Here is a 20,756-nt window from a genome sequence, read left to right as displayed (position 1 = left end):
TTTCCTTTTAAGATGACCTACTTCATAAGCTTTTCCATGCTATCTGTTTGCGCTGCTGTTGTTGCTTTAAAAATTAGAAATAAAACTTATGCATTAACCTACACACCAATACCACTCTACACAACACAATATACTTATAAAGCCCCCCCCCCCCCCCTAAACACCAGCATGACCAGTTACCTAGTTAAAGATTGTTCCCCCACACAGGCCACATCAGACAAGATTGTTCCCCCACACAGGCCACATCAGACAAGATTGTTCCCCCACACAGGCCACATCAGACAAGATTGTTCCCCCACATTAGACAAGATTGTTCCCCCACACAGGCCACATCAGACAAGATTGTTCCCCCACACAGGCCACATCAGACAAGATTGTTCCCCCACACAGGCCACATCAGACAAGATTGTTCCCCCACATTAGACAAGATTGTTCCCCCACATTAGACAAGATTGTTCCCCCACACAGGCCACATCAGACAAGATTGTTCCCCCACATTAGACAAGATTGTTCCCCCACACAGGCCACATCAGACAAGATTGTTCCCCCACACAGGCCACATCAGACAAGATTGTTCCCCCACATTAGACAAGATTGTTCCCCCACACAGGCCACATCAGACAAGATTGTTCCCCCACACAGGCCACATCAGACAAGATTGTTCCCCCACACAGGCCACATTAGACAAGATTGTTCCCCCACACAGGCCACATCAGACAAGATTGTTCCCCCACATTAGACAAGATTGTTCCCCCACATCAGACAAGATTGTTCCCCCACACAGGCCACATTAGACAAGATTGTTCCCCCACACAGGCCACATTAGACAAGATTGTTCCCCCACATCAGACAAGATTGTTCCCCCACACAGGCCACATTAGACAAGACTGTTCCCCCACACAGGCCACATCAGACAAGATTGTTCCCCCACACAGGCCACATTAGACAAGATTGTTCCCCCACATCAGACAAGATTGTTCCCCCACATTAGACAAGATTGTTCCCCCACATTAGACAAGATTGTTCCCCCACATCAGACAAGATTGTTCCCCCACACAAGCGACATCAGACAACATTGTTCCCCCACATTAGACAAGATTGTTCCCCCACATCAGACAAGATTGTTCCCCCACATCAGACAAGATTGTTCCCCCACATCAGACAAGATTGTTCCCCCACACAAGCCACATCAAACAAGATTGTTCCCCCACATTAGACAAGATTGTTCCCCCACATTAGACAAGATTGTTCCCCCACATCAGACAAGATTGTTCCCCCACATTAGATAAGATTGTTCCCCCACACAGGCTACCATAAAAAGCTTGCCAAGCATCTTAAATGTCATTCATGTTGTCACAAAACCCTTCCTACACCCCCCCCCCCTGCTCCACCATGTTATTACATTAATGTGCTATTTTAATTGTTTAAATTAAATACAAAAAATTTTAATTTCTATACGTTGTAGAAATTTAGGGTAAATATAATCTCAATGCAGCATTTCTATTTAAATGCATTAGCTGTTGTCAGATCGATAGAATTGCTGTCTCGCAGAATGAATTAAGTTTAAAAAACTAATTCTGCAATGTTTCTCCTTGCACAGTTAGATGTGATCATTGTAGATTTAGATGGAGGCAGCGTCCGCATTCCAGAGTGTGTCAGTGTACCATCACTCCCTGAGGACATCCTTGTTGGCGCAAAACAAGCCTTAAATTTGGTCAGTAGTTGCATCACATTTTATTGACATTTATAGATCCATCACATTTATTGACATTTATAGATCCATCACATTTATTGACATTTATAGATCCATCACATTTACTGACATTTGTAGGGCCACCACATTCTATTGACATTTGTAGGGCCACCCCATTCTATTGACATTTATAGTTCCATCACATTTATTGACATTTATAGATCCATCACATTTATTGACATTTATAGATCCATCACATTTATTGACATTTGTAGGGCCACCCCATTCTATTGACATTTATAGTTCCATCACATTTATTGACATTTATAGATCCATCACATTTATTGACATTTATAGATCCATCACATTTATTGACATTTGTAGGGCCACCCCATTCTATTGACATTTGTAGGGCCACCCCATTCTATTGACATTTGTAGGGCCACCCCATTCTATTGACATTTGTAGGGCCACCACATTCTATTGACATTTGTAGGGCCACCACATTCTATTGACATTTGTAGGGCCACCCCATTCTATTGACATTTATAGATCCATCACATTTATTGACATTTATAGATCCATCACATTTATTGACATTTATAGATCCATCACATTCTATTGACATTTGTAGGTCCACCACATTCTATTGACATTTGTAGGGCCACCACATTCTATTGACATTTGTAGGGCCACCACATTCTATTGACATTTGTAGGGCCACCCCATTCTATTGACATTTGTAGGGCCACCACATTCTATTGACATTTGTAGGGCCACCCCATTCTATTGACATTTGTAGGGCCACCACATTCTATTGACATGTAGTATGTAATGGTAGAAGACATGAAATGATCTTTTTATTCTAGATCCTGAATCCTGAGTTGATTTCTGCTGACTATGCATTCTCTCCCTCCCCTAAAAAATGTTCACCTTTGGTGCAGAAGGTGAGTTTCTAAGCATAGTGTTGGGCTACTCTAAATAGAGGTATGGCATTGGATTTGTACTTGATTATTGTTTAAAAGTTGAAAACTACATTTGGTTATGTACAGCAAACACTTAGCATCAGCATTATTGTTGTAGAATTTTCTGATCAAATTAATAAAGTAGATCTTGTTTCAATGACCACAGAATCTTGTAAATAAACTAAAAACTAGGCCTGGTCTTATCATCATTACCTAGGCAAGAGTTTTAAACAGTAGATCAAGGGAAACCCATGCCAAAACTCATGTCATTAGAACCTGTCATCTTTGCCCTGGAATTGAAACCTATTTAAGCTGTAAGGGTTAGAACAGTCAAGTATTTTAGTTGTCAGTCTTAGAAAAAAAGTTAACTATGAGAGGTTTCAGCATTTGACTTGTTTCAGGACAAAGAGTTGCGGGCTGTGTTCATTCGACTGTTTGCTGAACTTTTTTCTGGGTATCGCTCCAGCCTCGCTGTTGTCAGGATACACCCCACACCATTCATCACCTTCCACAAGGTAAGCTGTGTGTGCTGTCAGCTGTTGCTGGTACACTACTGTGTGCTGCATGTCTATAGACTTGGTCCACTCCGTGTAGTAAAACCAATGTCCATTTGTCTTCTAGTCCCATTTCCTGGGTCAGCGTGGCATGTCTATAGACTTGGTCCATTTGTCTTCTAGTCCCATTTCCTGGGTCAGCGTGGCATGTCTATAGACTTGATCCACTCCGTGTAGTAAAACCAATGTCCATTTGTCTTCTAGTCCCATTTCCTGGGTCAGCGTGGCATGTCTATAGACTTGGTCCACTCCGTGTAGTAAAACCAATGTCCATTTGTCTTCTAGTCCCATTTCCTGGGTCAGCGTGGCATGTCTATAGACTTGATCCACTCCGTGTAGTAAAACCAATGTCCATTTGTCTTCTAGTCCCATTTCCTGGGTCAGCGTGGCATGTCTATAGACTTGGTCCACTCCGTGTAGTAAAACCAATGTCCATTTGTCTTCTAGTCCCATTTCCTGGGTCAGCGTGGCATGTCTATAGACTTGATCCACTCCGTGTAGTAAAACCAATGTCCATTTGTCTTCTAGTCCCATTTCCTGGGTCAGCGTGGCATGTCTATAGACTTGGTCCATTTGTCTTCTAGTCCCATTTCCTGGGTCAGCGTGGCATGTCTATAGACTTGATCCACTCCGTGTAGTAAAACCAATGTCCATTTGTCTTCTAGTCCCATTTCCTGGGTCAGCGTGGCATGTCTATAGACTTGGTCCACTCCGTGTAGTAAAACCAATGTCCATTTGTCTTCTAGTCCCATTTCCTGGGTCAGCGTGGCATGTCTATAGACCTGGTCCACTCCGTGTAGTAAAACCAATGTCCATTTGTCTTCTAGTCCCATTTCCTGGGTCAGCGTGGCATGTCTATAGACTTGGTCCATTTGTCTTCTAGTCCCATTTCCTGGGTCAGCGTGGCATGTCTATAGACCTGGTCCACTCCGTGTAGTAAAACCAATGTCCATTTGTCTTCTAGTCCCATTTCCTGGGTCAGCGTGGCATGTCTATAGACTTGATCCACTCCGTGTAGTAAAACCAATGTCCATTTGTCTTCTAGTCCCATTTCCTGGGTCGTGGCATGTCTATAGACTTGATCCACTCCGTGTAGTAAAACCAATGTCCATTTGTCTTCTAGTCCCATTTCCTGGGTCACGTGGCATGTCTATAGACTTGGTCCATTTGTCTTCTAGTCCCATTTCCTGGGTCAGCGTGGCATGTCTATAGACCTGGTCCACTCCGTGTAGTAAAACCAATGTCCATTTGTCTTCTAGTCCCATTTCCTGGGTCAGCGTGGCATGTCTATAGACTTGATCCACTCCGTGTAGTAAAACCAATGTCCATTTGTCTTCTAGTCCCATTTCCTGGGTCAGCGTGGCATGTCTATAGACTTGATCCACTCCGTGTAGTAAAACCAATGTCCATTTGTTTTCTAGTCCCATTTCCTGGGTCAGCGTGGCATGTCTATAGACTTGATCCACTCCGTGTAGTAAAACCAATGTCCATTTGTCTTCTAGTCCCATTTCCTGGGTCAGCGTGGCATGTCTATAGACTTGATCCACTCCGTGTAGTAAAACCAATGTCCATTTGTTTTCTAGTCCCATTTCCTGGGTCAGCGTGGCATGTCTATAGACTTGATCCACTCCGTGTAGTAAAACCAATGTCCATTTGTCTTCTAGTCCCATTTCCTGGGTCAGCGTGGCATGTCTATAGACATGGTCCACTCCGTGTAGTAAAACCAATGTCCATTTGTCTTCTAGTCCCATTTCCTGGGTCAGCGTGGCATGGTGGAGGAGGAGTTTCTTGGCAAGGTGATCAATGGGATGGCCTTCAACAGCTTTGTGTCTGAACGAGGCCCTCCCTACAGGGTCTGTGACATCTTTGATGAGGTAAGATCTTTGTTTTTCACACACACCATCTTTGTTTCACACACACCATCTTTGTTTCACACACACCATCTTTGTTTCACACACATTCTTTGTTTCACACACACCATCTTTGTTTCACACACACATTCTTTGTTTCACACACACCATCTTTGTTTCCCCCTACCAAGTTACCCCTACCTGCCAACAAGTTACCCCTACCTGCCAACAAGTTACCCCTACCTGCCAACAAGTTACCCCTACCTGCCAACAAGTTACCCCTACCTGCCAACAAGTTACCCCTACCTGCCAACAAGTTACCCCTACCTGCCAACAAGTTACCCCTACCTGCCAACAAGTTACCCCTACCTGCCAACAAGTTACCCCTACCTGCCAACAAGTTACCCCTACCTGCCAACAAGTTACCCCTACCTGCCAACAAGTTACCCCTACCTGCCAACAAGTTACCCCTACCTGCCAACAAGTTACCCCTACCTGCCAACAAGTTACCCCTACCTGCCAACTAGTTACCCCTACATCCCCAGGTTGTTGCCAGCATACAAGACCAGCTACAGGAGGAACACAACGACCCACAGAGGATGATGGAGAACATCAAGGAACTGGCTCATCACATTTTCATCAATGTAATTTTACTTGACCCTTCACTGACTACTGAGACATCTTTTCTCACCTAGAAATCTTTCTGCTCTAATTACAGCAACTATTTCTCTTTTTACTTGACCCTTCACTGACCACTGAGACATCTTTTCTCACCTAGAAATCTTTCTGCTCTAATTACAGCAACTATTTCTCTTTTTACTTGACCCTTTACTGACAACAGAGAAACAATATTTTATCTTTGACAAGTATTTTGTCTAATTAAGCATCTCATCACTAATGCTGATCTAGCAGTTGCGCTGAAGTTGTGTTGTTTGTTTAGGAATGTCCAAACCAACAAGCTTACGTGCCAAAAGTGCCAAAGCCAGCAGAAGGAGCTTATGCAAGAATCCACCAGCCTCCATTTCCCCATCTAGATGGCAAGCTTATACAGAGTATCATAGACGAGGGTTTGGAGAGCAATAACCACAAGAAGTAAGATTTAGTGCACTCACAAATACTAGGACAACTGGTCACCACTGGTCAGCACACAATAAGTCCACTGGTCAGCAGACCATAAGTCCACTGGTCAGCAGACCATAAGTACACTGGTTAGTAGACCATAAGTCCACTGGTCAGCAGACCATAAGTCCACTGGTCAGCAGACCATAAGTCCACTGGTTAGTAGACCATAAATCCACTGGTCAGCAGACCATAAGTCCACTGGTCAGCAGACCATAAGTCCACTGGTCAGCAGACCATAAGTCCACTGGTCAGCAGACCATAAGTCCACTGGTCAGCAGACCATAAGTCCACTGGTCAGCAGACCATAAGTCCACTGGTCAGCAGACCATAATTCCACTGGTCAGCAGACCATGTCCACTGGTCAGCAGACCATAATTTCACTGGTCAGCAGACCATAAGTCCACTGGTCAGCAGACCATAAGTCCACTGGTCAGCAGACCATAATTCCACTGGTCAGCAGACCATGTCCACTGGTCAGCAGACCATAATTTCACTGGTCAGCAGACCATAAGTCCACTGGTCAGCAGACCATAAGTCCACTGGTCAGCAGACCATAAGTCCACTGGTCAGCAGACCATAATTCCACTGGTCAGCAGACCATAAGTCCACTGGTCAGCTGACCATAAGTCCACTGGTTAGCAGACCATAAGTCCACTGGTCAGCAGACCATAAGTCCACTGGTCAACAGACCATAAGTCCACTGTCAGAAGACACAGAAGGACCACTGGTTAGCAGACCATAAGTCCACTGGTCAGCAGACAAATGGTAGGACAATTGCATACAAGCTAAAGGCTGAATGTTTAAAAATGGCCAGTGGTGCGGTTGTTTGCCTTGTATATAATTTGTTGGGTTTGGCCGTCAGAGACAAAGGTTTACAGAAGCTTTAAACAAGTTACTATCAGCACCACTTTCTGATTCTATTTGAGAATTGAACTTGTTCCTCAGACTGAGTAATGTGCACCACTTGCTGTAATGTGCACCACTTGCTGATTCTATTTGAGAATTGAACTTGATCCTCAGACTGAGTAATGTGCACCACTTGCTGGTTCTATTTGAGAATTGAACTTGTTCCTCAGACTGAGTAATGTGCACCACTTGCTGGTTCTATTTGAGAATTGAACTTGTTCCGCAGACTGAGTAATGTGCACCACTTGCTGTAATGTGCACCACTTGCTGATTCTATTTGAGAATTGAACTTGATCCTCAGACTGAGTAATGTGCACCACTTGCTGGTTCTATTTGAGAATTGAACTTGTTCCTCAGACTGAGTAATGTGCACCACTTGCTGTAATGTGCACCACTTGCTGATTCTATTTGAGAATTGAACTTGTTCCTCAGACTGAGTAATGTGCACCACTTGCTGATTCTATTTGAGAATTGAACTTGTTCCTCAGACTGAGTAATGTGCACCACTTGCTGTAATGTGCACCACTTGCTGATTCTATTTGAGAATTGAACTTGTTCCTCAGACTGAGTAATGTGCACCACTTGCTGTAATGTGCACCACTTGCTGATTCTATTTGAGAATTGAACTTGATCCTCAGACTGAGTAATGTGCACCACTTGCTGGTTCTATTTGAGAATTGAACTTGTTCCTCAGACTGAGTAATGTGCACCACTTGCTGTAATGTGCGCCACTTGCTGGTTCTATTTGAGAATTGAACTTGTTCCTCAGACTGAGTAATGTGCACCACTTGCTGTAATGTGCACCACTTGCTGTAATGTGCACCACTTGCTGATTCTATTTGAGAATTGAACTTGTTCCACAGACTGAGTAATGTGCACCACTTGCTGTAATGTGCACCACTTGCTGGTTCTATTTGAGAATTGAACTTGTTCCTCAGACTGAGTAATGTGCACCACTTGCTGTAATGTGCACCACTTGCTGGTTCTATTTGAGAATTGAACTTGTTCCTCAGACTGAGTAATGTGCACCACTTGCTGTAATGTGCACCACTTGCTGGTTCTATTTGAGAATTGAACTTGTTCCTCAGACTGAGTAATGTGCACCACTTGCTGTAATGTGCACCTCTTGCTGGTTCTATTTGAGAATTGAACTTGTTCCTCAGACTGAGTAATGTGCACTACTTTCTGATTCTATTTGAGAATTGAACTTGTTCCTCAGACTGAGTAATGTGCACCACTTGCTGTAATGTGCACCACTTGCTGGTTCTATTTGAGAATTGAACTTGTTCCACAGACTGAGTAATGTGCACCACTTGCTGGTTCTATTTGAGAATTGAACTTGTTCCTCAGACTGAGTAATGTGCACCACTTGCTGTAATGTGCACCACTTGCTGATTCTATTTGAGAATTGAACTTGTTCCACAGACTGAGTAATGTGCGCCACTTGCTGATTCTATTTGAGAATTGAACTTGTTCCTCAGACTGAGTAATGTGCACCACTTGCTGGTTCTATTTGAGAATTGAACTTGTTCCCCAGACTGAGTAATGTGCACCACTTGCTGGTTCTATTTGAGAATTGAACTTGTTCCTCAGACTGAGTAATGTGCACCACTTGCTGTAATGTGCACCACTTGCTGATTCTATTTGAGAATTGAACTTTTTCCACAGACTGAGTAATGTGCACCACTTGCTGATTCTATTTGAGAATTGAACTTGTTCCTCAGACTGAGTAATGTGCACCACTTGCTGGTTCTATTTGAGAATTGAACTTGTTCCCCAGACTGAGTAATGTGCACCACTTGCTGGTTCTATTTGAGAATTGAACTTGTTCCCCAGACTGAGTAATGTGCACCACTTGCTGGTTCTATTTGAGAATTGAACTTGTTCCTCAGACTGAGTAATGTGCACCACTTGCTGTAATGTGCACCACTTGCTGGTTCTATTTGAGAATTGAACTTGTTCCTCAGACTGAGTAATGTGCACCACTTGCTGTAATGTGCACCACTTGCTGATTCTATTTGAGAATTGAACTTGTTCCTCAGACTGAGTAATGTGCACCACTTGCTGGTTCTATTTGAGAATTGAACTTGATCCTCAGACTGAGTAATGTGCACCACTTGCTGGTTCTATTTGAGAATTGAACTTGTTCCTCAGACTGAGTAATGTGCACCACTTGCTGTAATGTGCGCCACTTGCTGGTTCTATTTGAGAATTGAACTTGTTCCTCAGACTGAGTAATGTGCACCACTTGCTGTAATGTGCACCACTTGCTGTAATGTGCACCACTTGCTGATTCTATTTGAGAATTGAACTTGTTCCACAGACTGAGTAATGTGCACCACTTGCTGTAATGTGCACCACTTGCTGGTTCTATTTGAGAATTGAACTTGTTCCTCAGACTGAGTAATGTGCACCACTTGCTGTAATGTGCACCACTTGCTGGTTCTATTTGAGAATTGAACTTGTTCCTCAGACTGAGTAATGTGCACCACTTGCTGTAATGTGCACCACTTGCTGGTTCTATTTGAGAATTGAACTTGTTCCTCAGACTGAGTAATGTGCACCACTTGCTGTAATGTGCACCTCTTGCTGGTTCTATTTGAGAATTGAACTTGTTCCTCAGACTGAGTAATGTGCACTACTTTCTGATTCTATTTGAGAATTGAACTTGTTCCTCAGACTGAGTAATGTGCACCACTTGCTGTAATGTGCACCACTTGCTGGTTCTATTTGAGAATTGAACTTGTTCCACAGACTGAGTAATGTGCACCACTTGCTGGTTCTATTTGAGAATTGAACTTGTTCCTCAGACTGAGTAATGTGCACCACTTGCTGTAATGTGCACCACTTGCTGATTCTATTTGAGAATTGAACTTGTTCCACAGACTGAGTAATGTGCGCCACTTGCTGATTCTATTTGAGAATTGAACTTGTTCCTCAGACTGAGTAATGTGCACCACTTGCTGGTTCTATTTGAGAATTGAACTTGTTCCCCAGACTGAGTAATGTGCACCACTTGCTGGTTCTATTTGAGAATTGAACTTGTTCCTCAGACTGAGTAATGTGCACCACTTGCTGTAATGTGCACCACTTGCTGATTCTATTTGAGAATTGAACTTGTTCCACAGACTGAGTAATGTGCACCACTTGCTGATTCTATTTGAGAATTGAACTTGTTCCTCAGACTGAGTAATGTGCACCACTTGCTGGTTCTATTTGAGAATTGAACTTGTTCCCCAGACTGAGTAATGTGCACCACTTGCTGGTTCTATTTGAGAATTGAACTTGTTCCTCAGACTGAGTAATGTGCACCACTTGCTGTAATGTGCACCACTTGCTGGTTCTATTTGAGAATTGAACTTGTTCCTCAGACTGAGTAATGTGCACCACTTGCTGTAATGTGCACCACTTGCTGGTTCTATTTGAGAATTGAACTTGTTCCTCAGACTGAGTAATGTGCACCACTTGCTGGTTCTATTTGAGAATTGAACTTGTTCCCCAGACTGAGTAATGTGCGCTCCCTGCAGACAAGGATTGTGCCCATGGGATCTACTAGCAGCAGACAACAGAGAACTTTAGAGAACAACGCCAGGAGGCTGGAGGTCCTCAAGAACTGTGTCAACTTTATTTTTGAGAACAAAATCTCGGATGCTAAAATTGTAAGATTACAAGTTTCTTTAAGATTTTTGGGCTAGATTGTTTAAAGTCATTAAGTGAACTTGTTCCTTTCAAAAGTTATCAAAGTGTTTATAAACATACATTTTGCATTCACGAATATTTCTTGTAAATTTTTCCAGCAGTTTTGCATTCACTAAGCAGTGTGATATTTCAATTGTATGAATATCTCTTGTAGATTTTTCCAGCAGTTTTGTATTCATTAAGCAGTGTGATATTTCAATTGTACGAATATCTCTTGTAGATTTCTCCAGCAGTTTTGTATTCACTAAGCAGTGTGATATTTCAATTGTACTAATATCTCTTGTAGATTTTTCCAGCAGTTTTGTATTCACTAAGCAGTGTGATATTTCAATTGTACGAATATCTCTTGTAGATTTTTCCAGCAGTTTTGTATTCACTAAGCAGTGTGATATTTCAATTGTACGATTATCTCTTGTTAATTTTTCCAGCAGTTTTGTATTCACTAAGCAGTGTGATATTTCAATTGTACGAATATCTCTTGTTAATTTTTCCAGCAGTTTTGTATTCACTAAGCAGTGTGATATTTCAATTGTACGATTATCTCTTGTTAATTTTTCCAGCAGTTTTGTATTCACTAAGCAGTGTGATATTTCAATTGTACGAATATCTCTTGTTAATTTTTCCAGCAGTTTTGTATTCACTAAGCAGTGTGATATTTCAATTGTACGATTATCTCTTGTTAATTTTTCCAGCAGTTTTGTATTCACTAAGCAGTGTGATATTTCAATTGTACGATTATCTCTTGTTAATTTTTCCAGCAGTTTTGTATTCACTAAGCAGTGTGATATTTCAATTGTACGATTATCTCTTGTTAATTTTTCCAGCAGTTTTGTATTCACTAAGCAGTGTGATATTTCAATTGTACGAATATCTCTTGTAGATTTTTCCAGCAGTTTTGTATTCACTAAGCAGTGTGATATTTCAATTGTACGAATATCTCTTGTAGATTTTTCCAGCAGTTTTGTATTCACTAAGCAGTGTGATATTTCAATTGTACGAATATCTCTTGTAGATTTTTCCAGCAGTTTTGAGGGCCTTGAAGTCAAAAGCTGCCAGGCTGGCTCTGGTCCAAGAACTGGGGGATCACGTGCGCAGCAACCGAGCTATGCTAGAACATCAGCAGTTTGACCTGGTGGTCAAGCTGCTCAACTGTGCCCTGTCTGTAAGTCTCCCAGTTGGGACCAAAGTCATGGTCGTAGATTTACATCAGATAGTTTTCATCTGCCAAATAAGTTAATTTGGATAAAAAGCATACTGCATGACAACTAATTATTGTTTTGAATTTTCAGAATGAATCAAGTTTGGATGAAAATGGTATTGCAGCTGCCATCTTGCCATTAGCAACAGCTTTTTGTAGAGTAAGAAATTTGCATGTTTTTTTTGTTTTGTTTTTATCATCATTGACATGTTTGTTTTTATCATCATTCACACATTTGTTTTTATCATCATTCACACATTTGTTTTTATGAACGAGATCTTACAATTTTCCTCTATTGATTGCCCCACCAGAAACTGTGTCTTACAATTTTCCTCTATTGATTGCCCCACCAGAAACTGTGTCTTACAATTTTCCTCTATTAATTGCCTCACCAGAAACTGTGTCTTACAATTTTCCTCTATTAATTGCCCCACCAGAAACTGTGTCTTACAATTTTCCTCTATTGATTGCCCCACCAGAAACTGTGTCTTACAATTTTCCTCTATTAATTGCCCCACCAGAAACTGTGTACTGGGGTCCTACAGTTTGCCTACACCCTGACCCAAGAGCATGCTGTGTGGAGCAGCCTACAGTTCTGGGAACAGTCTTTCTACCAGGACGTCCAGCATCAGATCAGACAGTTGTACCTGCCACAGGTCAAACATAACTTACTGCACTGTTTTAGTGTGACCTCTGACCCCCAGTTAATGAATGTAACATGACCTTTGACCTTATGCCTACAGTATGAAGAACACATGCTGCTGATGACCAAGTCTACTGACAGCAGTGATGACCAGTTCAAGGACAGCTTTGACCAGACACTCAAGCCAAGGCGCATTGGACCATTGGAGATTACAGCAGAGCAGGTCAACTTTTTTTTCTTTTAAGTGACGCAAGGGATAGGTCAGTTAGTTGACCTGGGAATTGATTCATCTGACACATGAGGGTGTGGCCTACTGTAAAATGTTTGGTCTGACAGATGAGGGTGTGGCACACTGTAAAATGTTTGGTCTGACAGATGAGGGTGTGGCCCACTGTAAAATGTTTGATTGGTCTGACAGATGAGGGTGTGGCCCACTGTAAAATGTTTGATTGGTCTGACATGAGGGTGTGGCCCACTGTAAAATGTTTGCTTGGTCTGACATGAGGGTGTGGCCCACTGTAAAATGTTTGATTGGTCTGACAGATGAGGGTGTGGCCCACTGTAAAATGTTTGATTGGTCTGACAGATGAGGGTGTGGCACACTGTAAAATGTTTGGTCTGACAGATGAGGGTGTGGCCCACTGTAAAATGTTTGGTCTGACAGATGAGGGTGTGGCCCACTGTAAAATGTTTGATTGGTCTGACAGATGAGGGTGTGGCCCACTGTAAAATGTTTGATTGGTCTGACATGAGGGTGTGGCCTACTGTAAAAATGTTTGATTGGTCTGACATGAGGGTGTGGCCTGCTGTAAAATGTTTGATTGGTCTGACAGATGAGGGTGTGGCCTACTGTAAAAATGTTTGATTGGTCTGACATGAGGGTGTGGCCTACTGTAAAAATGTTTGATTGGTCTGACAGATGAGGGTGTGGCCCACTGTAAAATGTTTGATTGGTCTGACATGAGGGTGTGGCCTACTGTAAAATGTTTGATTGGTCTGACAGATGAGGGTGTGGCCTACTGTAAAATGTTTGATTGGTCTGACATGAGGGTGTGGCCTACTGTAAAATGTTTGATTGGTCTGACAGATGAGGGTGTGGCCTACTGTAAAATGTTTGATTGGTCTGACAGATGAGGGTGTGGCCTACTGTAAAATGTTTGATTGGTCTGACAGATGAGGGTGTGGCCTACTGTAAAATTGTTTGATTGGTCTGACATGAGGGTGTGGCCTACTGTAAAAATGTTTGATTGGTCTGACATGAGGGTGTGGCCTACTGTAAAAATGTTTGATTGGTCTGACATGAGGGTGTGGCCTACTGTAAAATGTTTGATTGGTCTGACATGAGGGTGTGGCCTACTGTAAAATGTTTGATTCATCTGGAAGATGAGGGTGTGGCCTACTGTAAAATGTTTGATTGGTCTGACAGATGAGGGTGTGGCCTACTGTAAAATGTTTGATTGGTCTGACAGATGAGGGTGTGGCCTACTGTAAAAATGTTTGATTGGTCTGACATGAGGGTGTGGCCTACTGTAAAAATGTTTGATTGGTCTGACATGAGGGTGTGGCCTACTGTAAAAATGTTTGATTGGTCTGACAGATGAGGGTGTGGCATACTGTAAAATGTTTGATTGGTCTGACATGAGGGTGTGGCCTACTGTAAAAAAGTTTGATTGGTCTGACATGAGGGTGTGGCCTACTGTAAAATGTTTGATTGGTCTGACATGAGGGTGTGGCCTGCTGTAAAATGTTTGATTGGTCTGACAGATGAGGGTGTGGCCTGCTGTAAAATGTTAGATTGGTCTGACAGATGAGGGTGTGGCCTACTGTAAAAATGTTTGATTGGTCTGACATGAGGGTGTGGCCTACTGTAAAATGTTTGATTGGTCTGACAGATGAGGGTGTGGCCCACTGTAAAATGTTTGATTGGTCTGACAGATGAGGGTGTGGCCTACTGTAAAAATGTTTGATTGGTCTGACATGAGGGTGTGGCCTACTGTAAAAATGTTTGATTGGTCTGACATGAGGGTGTGGCCTACTGTAAAAATGTTTGATTGGTCTGACATGAGGGTGTGGCCCACTGTAAAATGTTTGATTGGTCTGACAGATGAGGGTGTGGCCTACTGTAAAATGTTTGATTGGTCTGACAGATGAGGGTGTGGCCTACTGTAAAAATGTTTGATTGGTCTGACAGATGAGGGTGTGGCCTACTGTAAAATGTTTGATTGGTCTGACAGATGAGGGTGTGGCCCACTGTAAAATGTTTGATTGGTCTGACAGATGTGGGTGTGGCCCACTGTAAAAATGTTTGATTGGTCTGACAGATGAGGGTGTGGCCCACTGTAAAATGTTTGATTGGTCTGACAGATGAGGGTGTGGCCTACTGTAAAATGTTTGATTGGTCTGACAGATGTGGGTGTGGCCCACTGTAAAAATGTTTGATTGGTCTGACATAAGGGTGTGGCCCACTGTAAAATGTTTGATTGGTCTGACATGAGGGTGTGGCCTACTTTAAAATGTTTGATTAGTCTGACAGATGAGGGTGTGGCCCACTGTAAAAATGTTTGATTGGTCTGACAGATGAGGGTGTGGCCTACTGTAAAATGTTAGATTGGTCTGACAGATGAGGGTGTGGCCTACTGTAAAAATGTTTGATTGGTCTGACATGAGGGTGTGGCCTACTGTAAAAATGTTTGATTGGTCTGACAGATGAGGGTGTGGCCTGCTGTAAAATGTTTGATTGGTCTGACATGAGGGTGTGGCCCACTGTAAAAATGTTTGATTGGTCTGACAGATGAGGGTGTGGCTAACTGTAAAATGTTTGATTGGTCTGACATGAGGGTGTGGCCCACTAAAAATGTTTGATTGGTCTGATAGATGAGGGTGTGGCCTACTGTAAAAATGTTTGATTGGTCTGACAGATGAGGGTGTGGCCTGCTGTAAAATGTTTGATTGGTCTGACAGATGAGGGTGTGGCCTACTGTAAAAAAGTTTGATTGGTCTGACAGATGAGGGTGTGGCCCACTGTAAAATGTTTGATTGGTCTGACAGATGAGGGTGTGGCCTGCTGTAAAATGTTTGATTGGTCTGACATGAGGGTGTGGCCTACTGTAAAATGTTTGATTGGTCTGACAGATGAGGGTGTGGCCCACTGTAAAATGTTTGATTGGTCTGACAGATGAGGGTGTGGCCTACTGTAAAAATGTTTGATTGGTCTGACAGATGAGGGTGTGGCCCACCAAGAGCACAGAACAACAGCAAGAGATGATCAACAATGAAGAGTCCACAGTGTACAGCCAGGCCATCCACTTTGCCTACCGCATGGTGTACCTGAGGGTGCCACTGGACGCCTCCCGGACCATGAAGACCATGGCCATAGAGGAGAACAGCAGCACTGTCACACCCAGGTAACTACAGACTCACTGCTGGTCAGCTGGCCAACATTGGTGTTGTGTTGGTCAGTGCTTGTCAGCTCTGTATTTGGTTGGCCAAGTAGTCTTTATGTATATTTTTAAGCTCCTGATCTTTTAGTGTTGATGGACAAAGATTGTCTGATAAAGTACTAGCTGTCCCGGCCAGGCCCTGCACTGGCCTCTGTCAAAAACCTATCTGTTAAAAGGACCATGATTGTGTGTTTAGTAATCAGCATATACCTGGCATTGCTGATCCTAACCGCAATCAACCAAAACACAAAACAAGCAAACATAACACAAACACAAATACATATGAAAACAAAACCCCAACCACAAATGCAAACAAAAAGCAAAAAAAAAAAAACACAAATGCAAGCAAAAAAGCAAACAAAACCAATCCAAACCCAACCCAAACACCAAGGAAACGCAAACATAACCGCAAAGTGCTCACAGTCTAGTTCGGGGGCCAAATCGCATCATGCTGGGGCGCAGGTGGAACGGCCTGTTTCAGCTTAGTAAACGACTATAGTGCCCCAACTTATCATAGTCTTTTACACTCACTTAAACAAATGTAGGCGCCATAGCAAACTCAGGAAGGCCCAGGGCGCTAAATAGCACCCTGTTGGTGCCTCGGAGGACACCTGGATTCACTTAAAGACTATAGTAACCTCTCTTATCCGTAGTATATCACAATTTTCAGACATATTGAGAATTTTTGTGAAGGGTGATATTTTTAACAATTTTGTTTAATGAACATGCCGACAATTATTATTATAAGTGTAAAAAATGAAAATTGTTTTACATCACCTTGAATATTAATTTTTTTAAACATGAATTTAGACTATGAGCACTTTAGACTTATAACACTATGGCAATTATAATAGAATAAATTCTTATATGCCTTTGTTATTCTAGGTTTGCAATTACAAACATAGAGAATTGAACTTTATATATTAAATTGAATGTAAGCTCCTGATGTTTTAGTGTTGCTGAGAGTGACAGCCTTGATGCTGAAAGTGGGTTTGATGAAACTGAACAAACTGATGTTGCTGCCGTGGTGACCAAATTTGTTTCACGCTTTGTCGACAAAGTTTGCAGTGATGGTGGGGTCACACAAGAACATATTAAAGCCCTTCATCAGATGATTCCAGGTTAGTCTTGTAGGCAGCAGTTTAAAACATTCAGGTTAGTCTTGTAGGCAGCAGTTTAAAACATTCAGGTTAGTCTTGTAGGCAGCAGTTTAAAACATTCAGGTTAGTCTTGTAGGCAGCAGTTTAAAACATTCAGGTTAGTCTTGTAGGCAGCAGTTATAAAACAATTAGTCTTGTAGTCTTTATGCTGATGGTAAAATCTTTTCCAGGGGTTGTTGCCATGCATATAGAAACCTTGGAGGCTGTGAATAGAGAAAGTAAACGTCTGCCCCCAATACAGAAGGTAATATCCATGACATGGTGGATAAGCTTTAACCACTTGTATAAAGCTGGAGCTGGATACCCAGCTTCTGTTATTTGTATCTGATTGTGTAAGTTATAAAAGTGAATGAAAACTGTTTCAGCCTAAGATCCTGACCCCAGCCCTGCTGCCATGTGAAGAAATTGTCATGGAAGGTCTGAGGGTTTACTTGCTGCCTGATGGTAGGGAGGAGGGAACTGGGGGCAACATGGGGGGCCCCAGTTTGTTGCCCGCTGAAGGGGCTGTCTTCCTCACCACCTACCGCATCATCTTCAAAGGTTTGCCTTGTGATCCACTAGGTAGGTCTTCTTGCAGGTCTTGTGCTCTTGTGTGCCCTGTCAATGTTGATGTAACAAAGTGCCCTGTCAATGTTGACGTAACAAAGTGACCTTCGATGTTGACATAACAAAGTGCCCTGTCAATGTTGATGTAACAAAGTGCCCTGTGAATGTTGACATAACAAAGTGCCCAGTCAATGTTGATGTAACAAAGTGCCCTGTCAATGTTGACATAACAAAGTGCCCTGTCAATGTTGACATAACAAAGCGCCCTGTCAATGTTGATTTAACAAAGTGCCCTGTCAATGTTGATGTAACAAAGTGCCCTGTCAATGTTGACATAACAAAGCGCCCTGTCATTGTTGACATAACAAAGTGCCCAGTCAATGTTGATGTAACAAAGTGCCCTGTCAATGTTGACGTAATAAAGTGCCCTGTGAATGTTGCCGTAACAAAGTGTCCTTGTATACCCTGCAGCCTGTGAAACCCCTGTGGTCCGAAGCTTCCCCGTCTCATCTCTGACCAAGGAGAAAAGGATCAGTGTGCAGCTGTACCTGGCCCACCTGGACCAAGGCTTTCAAGAAGGTCTCCAGCTCAGGTCAACTGTTTTCCAGGTACTCCACTAGTATGTGTGCAATGTTTGTTTGGGTTGTACTGGACTACAGCATCATTTTTCACTGGCCTCACACTGCCTCTATGCCATGCTCCATTTTTCAGCTGATGAGGATAGCATTTGATGAGGAAGTTGGTACAGACAACATTGAGACTTTCCGCAAGCTTGTCAACAAAGTTCGTAACCCACCAACTGTCTTCCAAACTTTTGCTTTCACTGGCCATTCAGTACATGCTTCAGCACAGATGCAAAAAGGGAAAGAAAAGAATGCCTCTCTCAGGTAGTGTAGGAAATAGTGCTGACAGTTTCTTGTATTCTTGGAGTGTGAGCAAGGTTTTCATCAGCTATCTTCCCACAGGCAGTTTGCTAAACGCACACTTCTAAAGACAGCCAGGAAGGCTGGGCTCAAGAAACAGTCTCGCAGCAAACCCAAGTTAAACCTGACCAGCCCTCCCTCGGCTCGCAAGCCCCCTGCTGGACAGCACTCCCCTCATTCATCCGACAGCGAATCTGAGACGGCTAGCAGTGTGCAGTATGATGACCTCTCAGGTCAGTGTTCAGTATGATGACCTCTCAGGTCAGAAGTTTAGTGTATGATGACCTCTCAGGTCAGTGTTCAGTATGATGACCTCTCAGGTCAGAAGTTTAGTGTATGATGACCTCTCAGGTCAGTGTTCAGTATGATGACCTCTCAGGTCAGAAGTTTAGTGTATGATGACCACTCAGGTCAGTGTTCAGTATGATGACCTCTCAGGTCAGTGTTCAGTATGATGACCTCTCAGGTCAGAAGTTTAGTGTATGATGACCTCTCAGGTCAGTGTTCAGTATGATGACCTCTCAGGTCAGATGTTTAGTGTATGATGACCTCTCAGGTCAGATGTTTAGTGTACAGGGTCCGTAGCGGACCTTGAATCCTCGAAAAACCCTTGAATTCAAAAAAACATCTCAAAGCATTGAAAAACCCTTGAATTTCCCCAAAAAAGAGCAAAAACCCTTGAATTTTATAGGTAAACCTTGAAAACCATGCGTAAATCGAATTTCTTTTTAATTCAATTCCGACGGACCTAAAATTTATTTTTCTGGCTTTTTTTATCGTTGCCTGAGTCTGCGTAAACTTAGTAAAGCCTACTATAATACTATTTCCTACCCTCTCCTTCGCTGTGCTGCGCGGCGTGACCTTTAACCTCACCAGTTTTGCATATGACCTCTCAGGTCAGTGCTCAGTATGATGACCTCTCAGGTCAGATGTTTAGTGTATGATGACCTCTCAGGTCAGATGTTAAGTGTATGATGACCTCTCAGGTCAGTGCTCAGTATGATGACCTCTCAGGTCAGTGTTCAGTATGATGACCTCTCAGGTCAGTGTTCAGTATGATGACCTCTCAGGTCAGATGTTTAGTGTATGATGACCTCTCAGGTCAGATGTTTAGTGTATGATGACCTCTCAGGTCAGATGTTTAGTGTATGATGACCTCTCAGGTCAGATGTTTAGTGTATGATGACCTCTCAGGTCAGTGTTCAGTATGATGACCTCTCAGGTCAGTGTTCAGTATGATGATCTCTCAGGTCAGATGTTTATGATGACCTCTCAGGTCAGTGTTCAGTATGATGACCTCTCAGGTCAGTGTTCAGTATGATGACCTCTCAGGTCAGATGTTTATGATGACCTCTCAGGTCAGTGTTCAGTATGATGACCTCTCAGGTCAGAAGTTTAGTGTATGATGACCTCTCAGGTCAGATGTTTAGTGTATGATGACCTCTCAGGTCAGTGCTCAGTATGATGACCTCTCAGGTCAGTGTTCAGTATGATGACCTCTCAGGTCAGTGTTCAGTATGATGACCTCTCAGGTCAGATGTTTATGATGACCTCTCAGGTCAGTGTTCAGTATGATGACCTCTCAGGTCAGAAGTTTAGTTTATGATGACCTCTCAGGTCAGATGTTTAGTGTATGATGACCTCTCAGGTCAGTGCTCAGTATGATGACCTCTCAGGTCAGTGTTCAGTATGATGACCTCTCAGGTCAGAAGTGTATGATGACCTCTCAGGTCAGATGTTTAGTGTATGATGACCTCTCAGGTCAGAAGTGTATGATGACCTCTCAGGTCAGATGTTTATGATGACCTCTCAGGTCATTGTTCAGTATGATGACCTCTCAGGTCAGATGTTTAGTGTATGATGACCTCTCAGGTCAGTGTTCAGTATGATGACCTCTCAGGTCATAAGTTTAGTGTATGATGACCTCTCAGGTCAGTGTTCAGTATAATGACCTCTCAGGTCAGAAGTTTAGCATATGATGACCTCTCAGGTCAGTGGTCAGTATGATGACCTCTCAGGTCAGATGTTTATGATGACCTCTCAGGTCAGATGTTTAG

At 42.8% G+C, this 20,756-nt stretch overlaps 1 protein-coding gene across 4 annotated transcripts in view; it reads left to right on the top strand.

The window, feature by feature from the left end:
- LOC131937350 (myotubularin-related protein 13) overlaps positions 1 to 20,756 on the top strand; it is a 70,692-nt gene that overhangs the window by 6,846 nt on the left and 43,090 nt on the right. For all 4 annotated transcript variants that reach the window (XR_009386215.1, XM_059294695.1, XM_059294696.1 and 1 more), the window contains 18 exons: positions 1,601 to 1,714; positions 2,563 to 2,640; positions 3,060 to 3,173; positions 4,958 to 5,086; positions 5,608 to 5,706; positions 6,003 to 6,154; positions 10,593 to 10,749; positions 11,802 to 11,951; positions 12,079 to 12,147; positions 12,509 to 12,643; positions 12,731 to 12,853; positions 15,850 to 16,034; positions 17,025 to 17,191; positions 17,401 to 17,474; positions 17,596 to 17,791; positions 18,248 to 18,384; positions 18,488 to 18,663; positions 18,742 to 18,932. Coding sequence is in view for 3 of the 4 variants with exons in the window: in XM_059294695.1 (XP_059150678.1) it covers positions 1,601 to 1,714; positions 2,563 to 2,640; positions 3,060 to 3,173; positions 4,958 to 5,086; positions 5,608 to 5,706; positions 6,003 to 6,154; positions 10,593 to 10,749; positions 11,802 to 11,951; positions 12,079 to 12,147; positions 12,509 to 12,643; positions 12,731 to 12,853; positions 15,850 to 16,034; positions 17,025 to 17,191; positions 17,401 to 17,474; positions 17,596 to 17,791; positions 18,248 to 18,384; positions 18,488 to 18,663; positions 18,742 to 18,932 (2,446 nt within the window). In the remaining variant the exon portion in view is untranslated. The remainder of the gene's footprint in view (positions 1 to 1,600; positions 1,715 to 2,562; positions 2,641 to 3,059; positions 3,174 to 4,957; positions 5,087 to 5,607; positions 5,707 to 6,002; positions 6,155 to 10,592; positions 10,750 to 11,801; positions 11,952 to 12,078; positions 12,148 to 12,508; positions 12,644 to 12,730; positions 12,854 to 15,849; positions 16,035 to 17,024; positions 17,192 to 17,400; positions 17,475 to 17,595; positions 17,792 to 18,247; positions 18,385 to 18,487; positions 18,664 to 18,741; positions 18,933 to 20,756) is intronic.

The sequence above is a fragment of the Physella acuta genome, unplaced genomic scaffold, assembly GCF_028476545.2.
Source record: "Physella acuta isolate Inbredline_101_S28 unplaced genomic scaffold, ASM2847654v3 ptg000208l, whole genome shotgun sequence".
Taxonomy (NCBI): Eukaryota; Metazoa; Mollusca; class Gastropoda; family Physidae; genus Physella; species Physella acuta.
The sequence above is the reverse complement of the archived record's forward strand: the minus strand, read 5'-3'. Positions and strand labels throughout refer to the sequence as shown.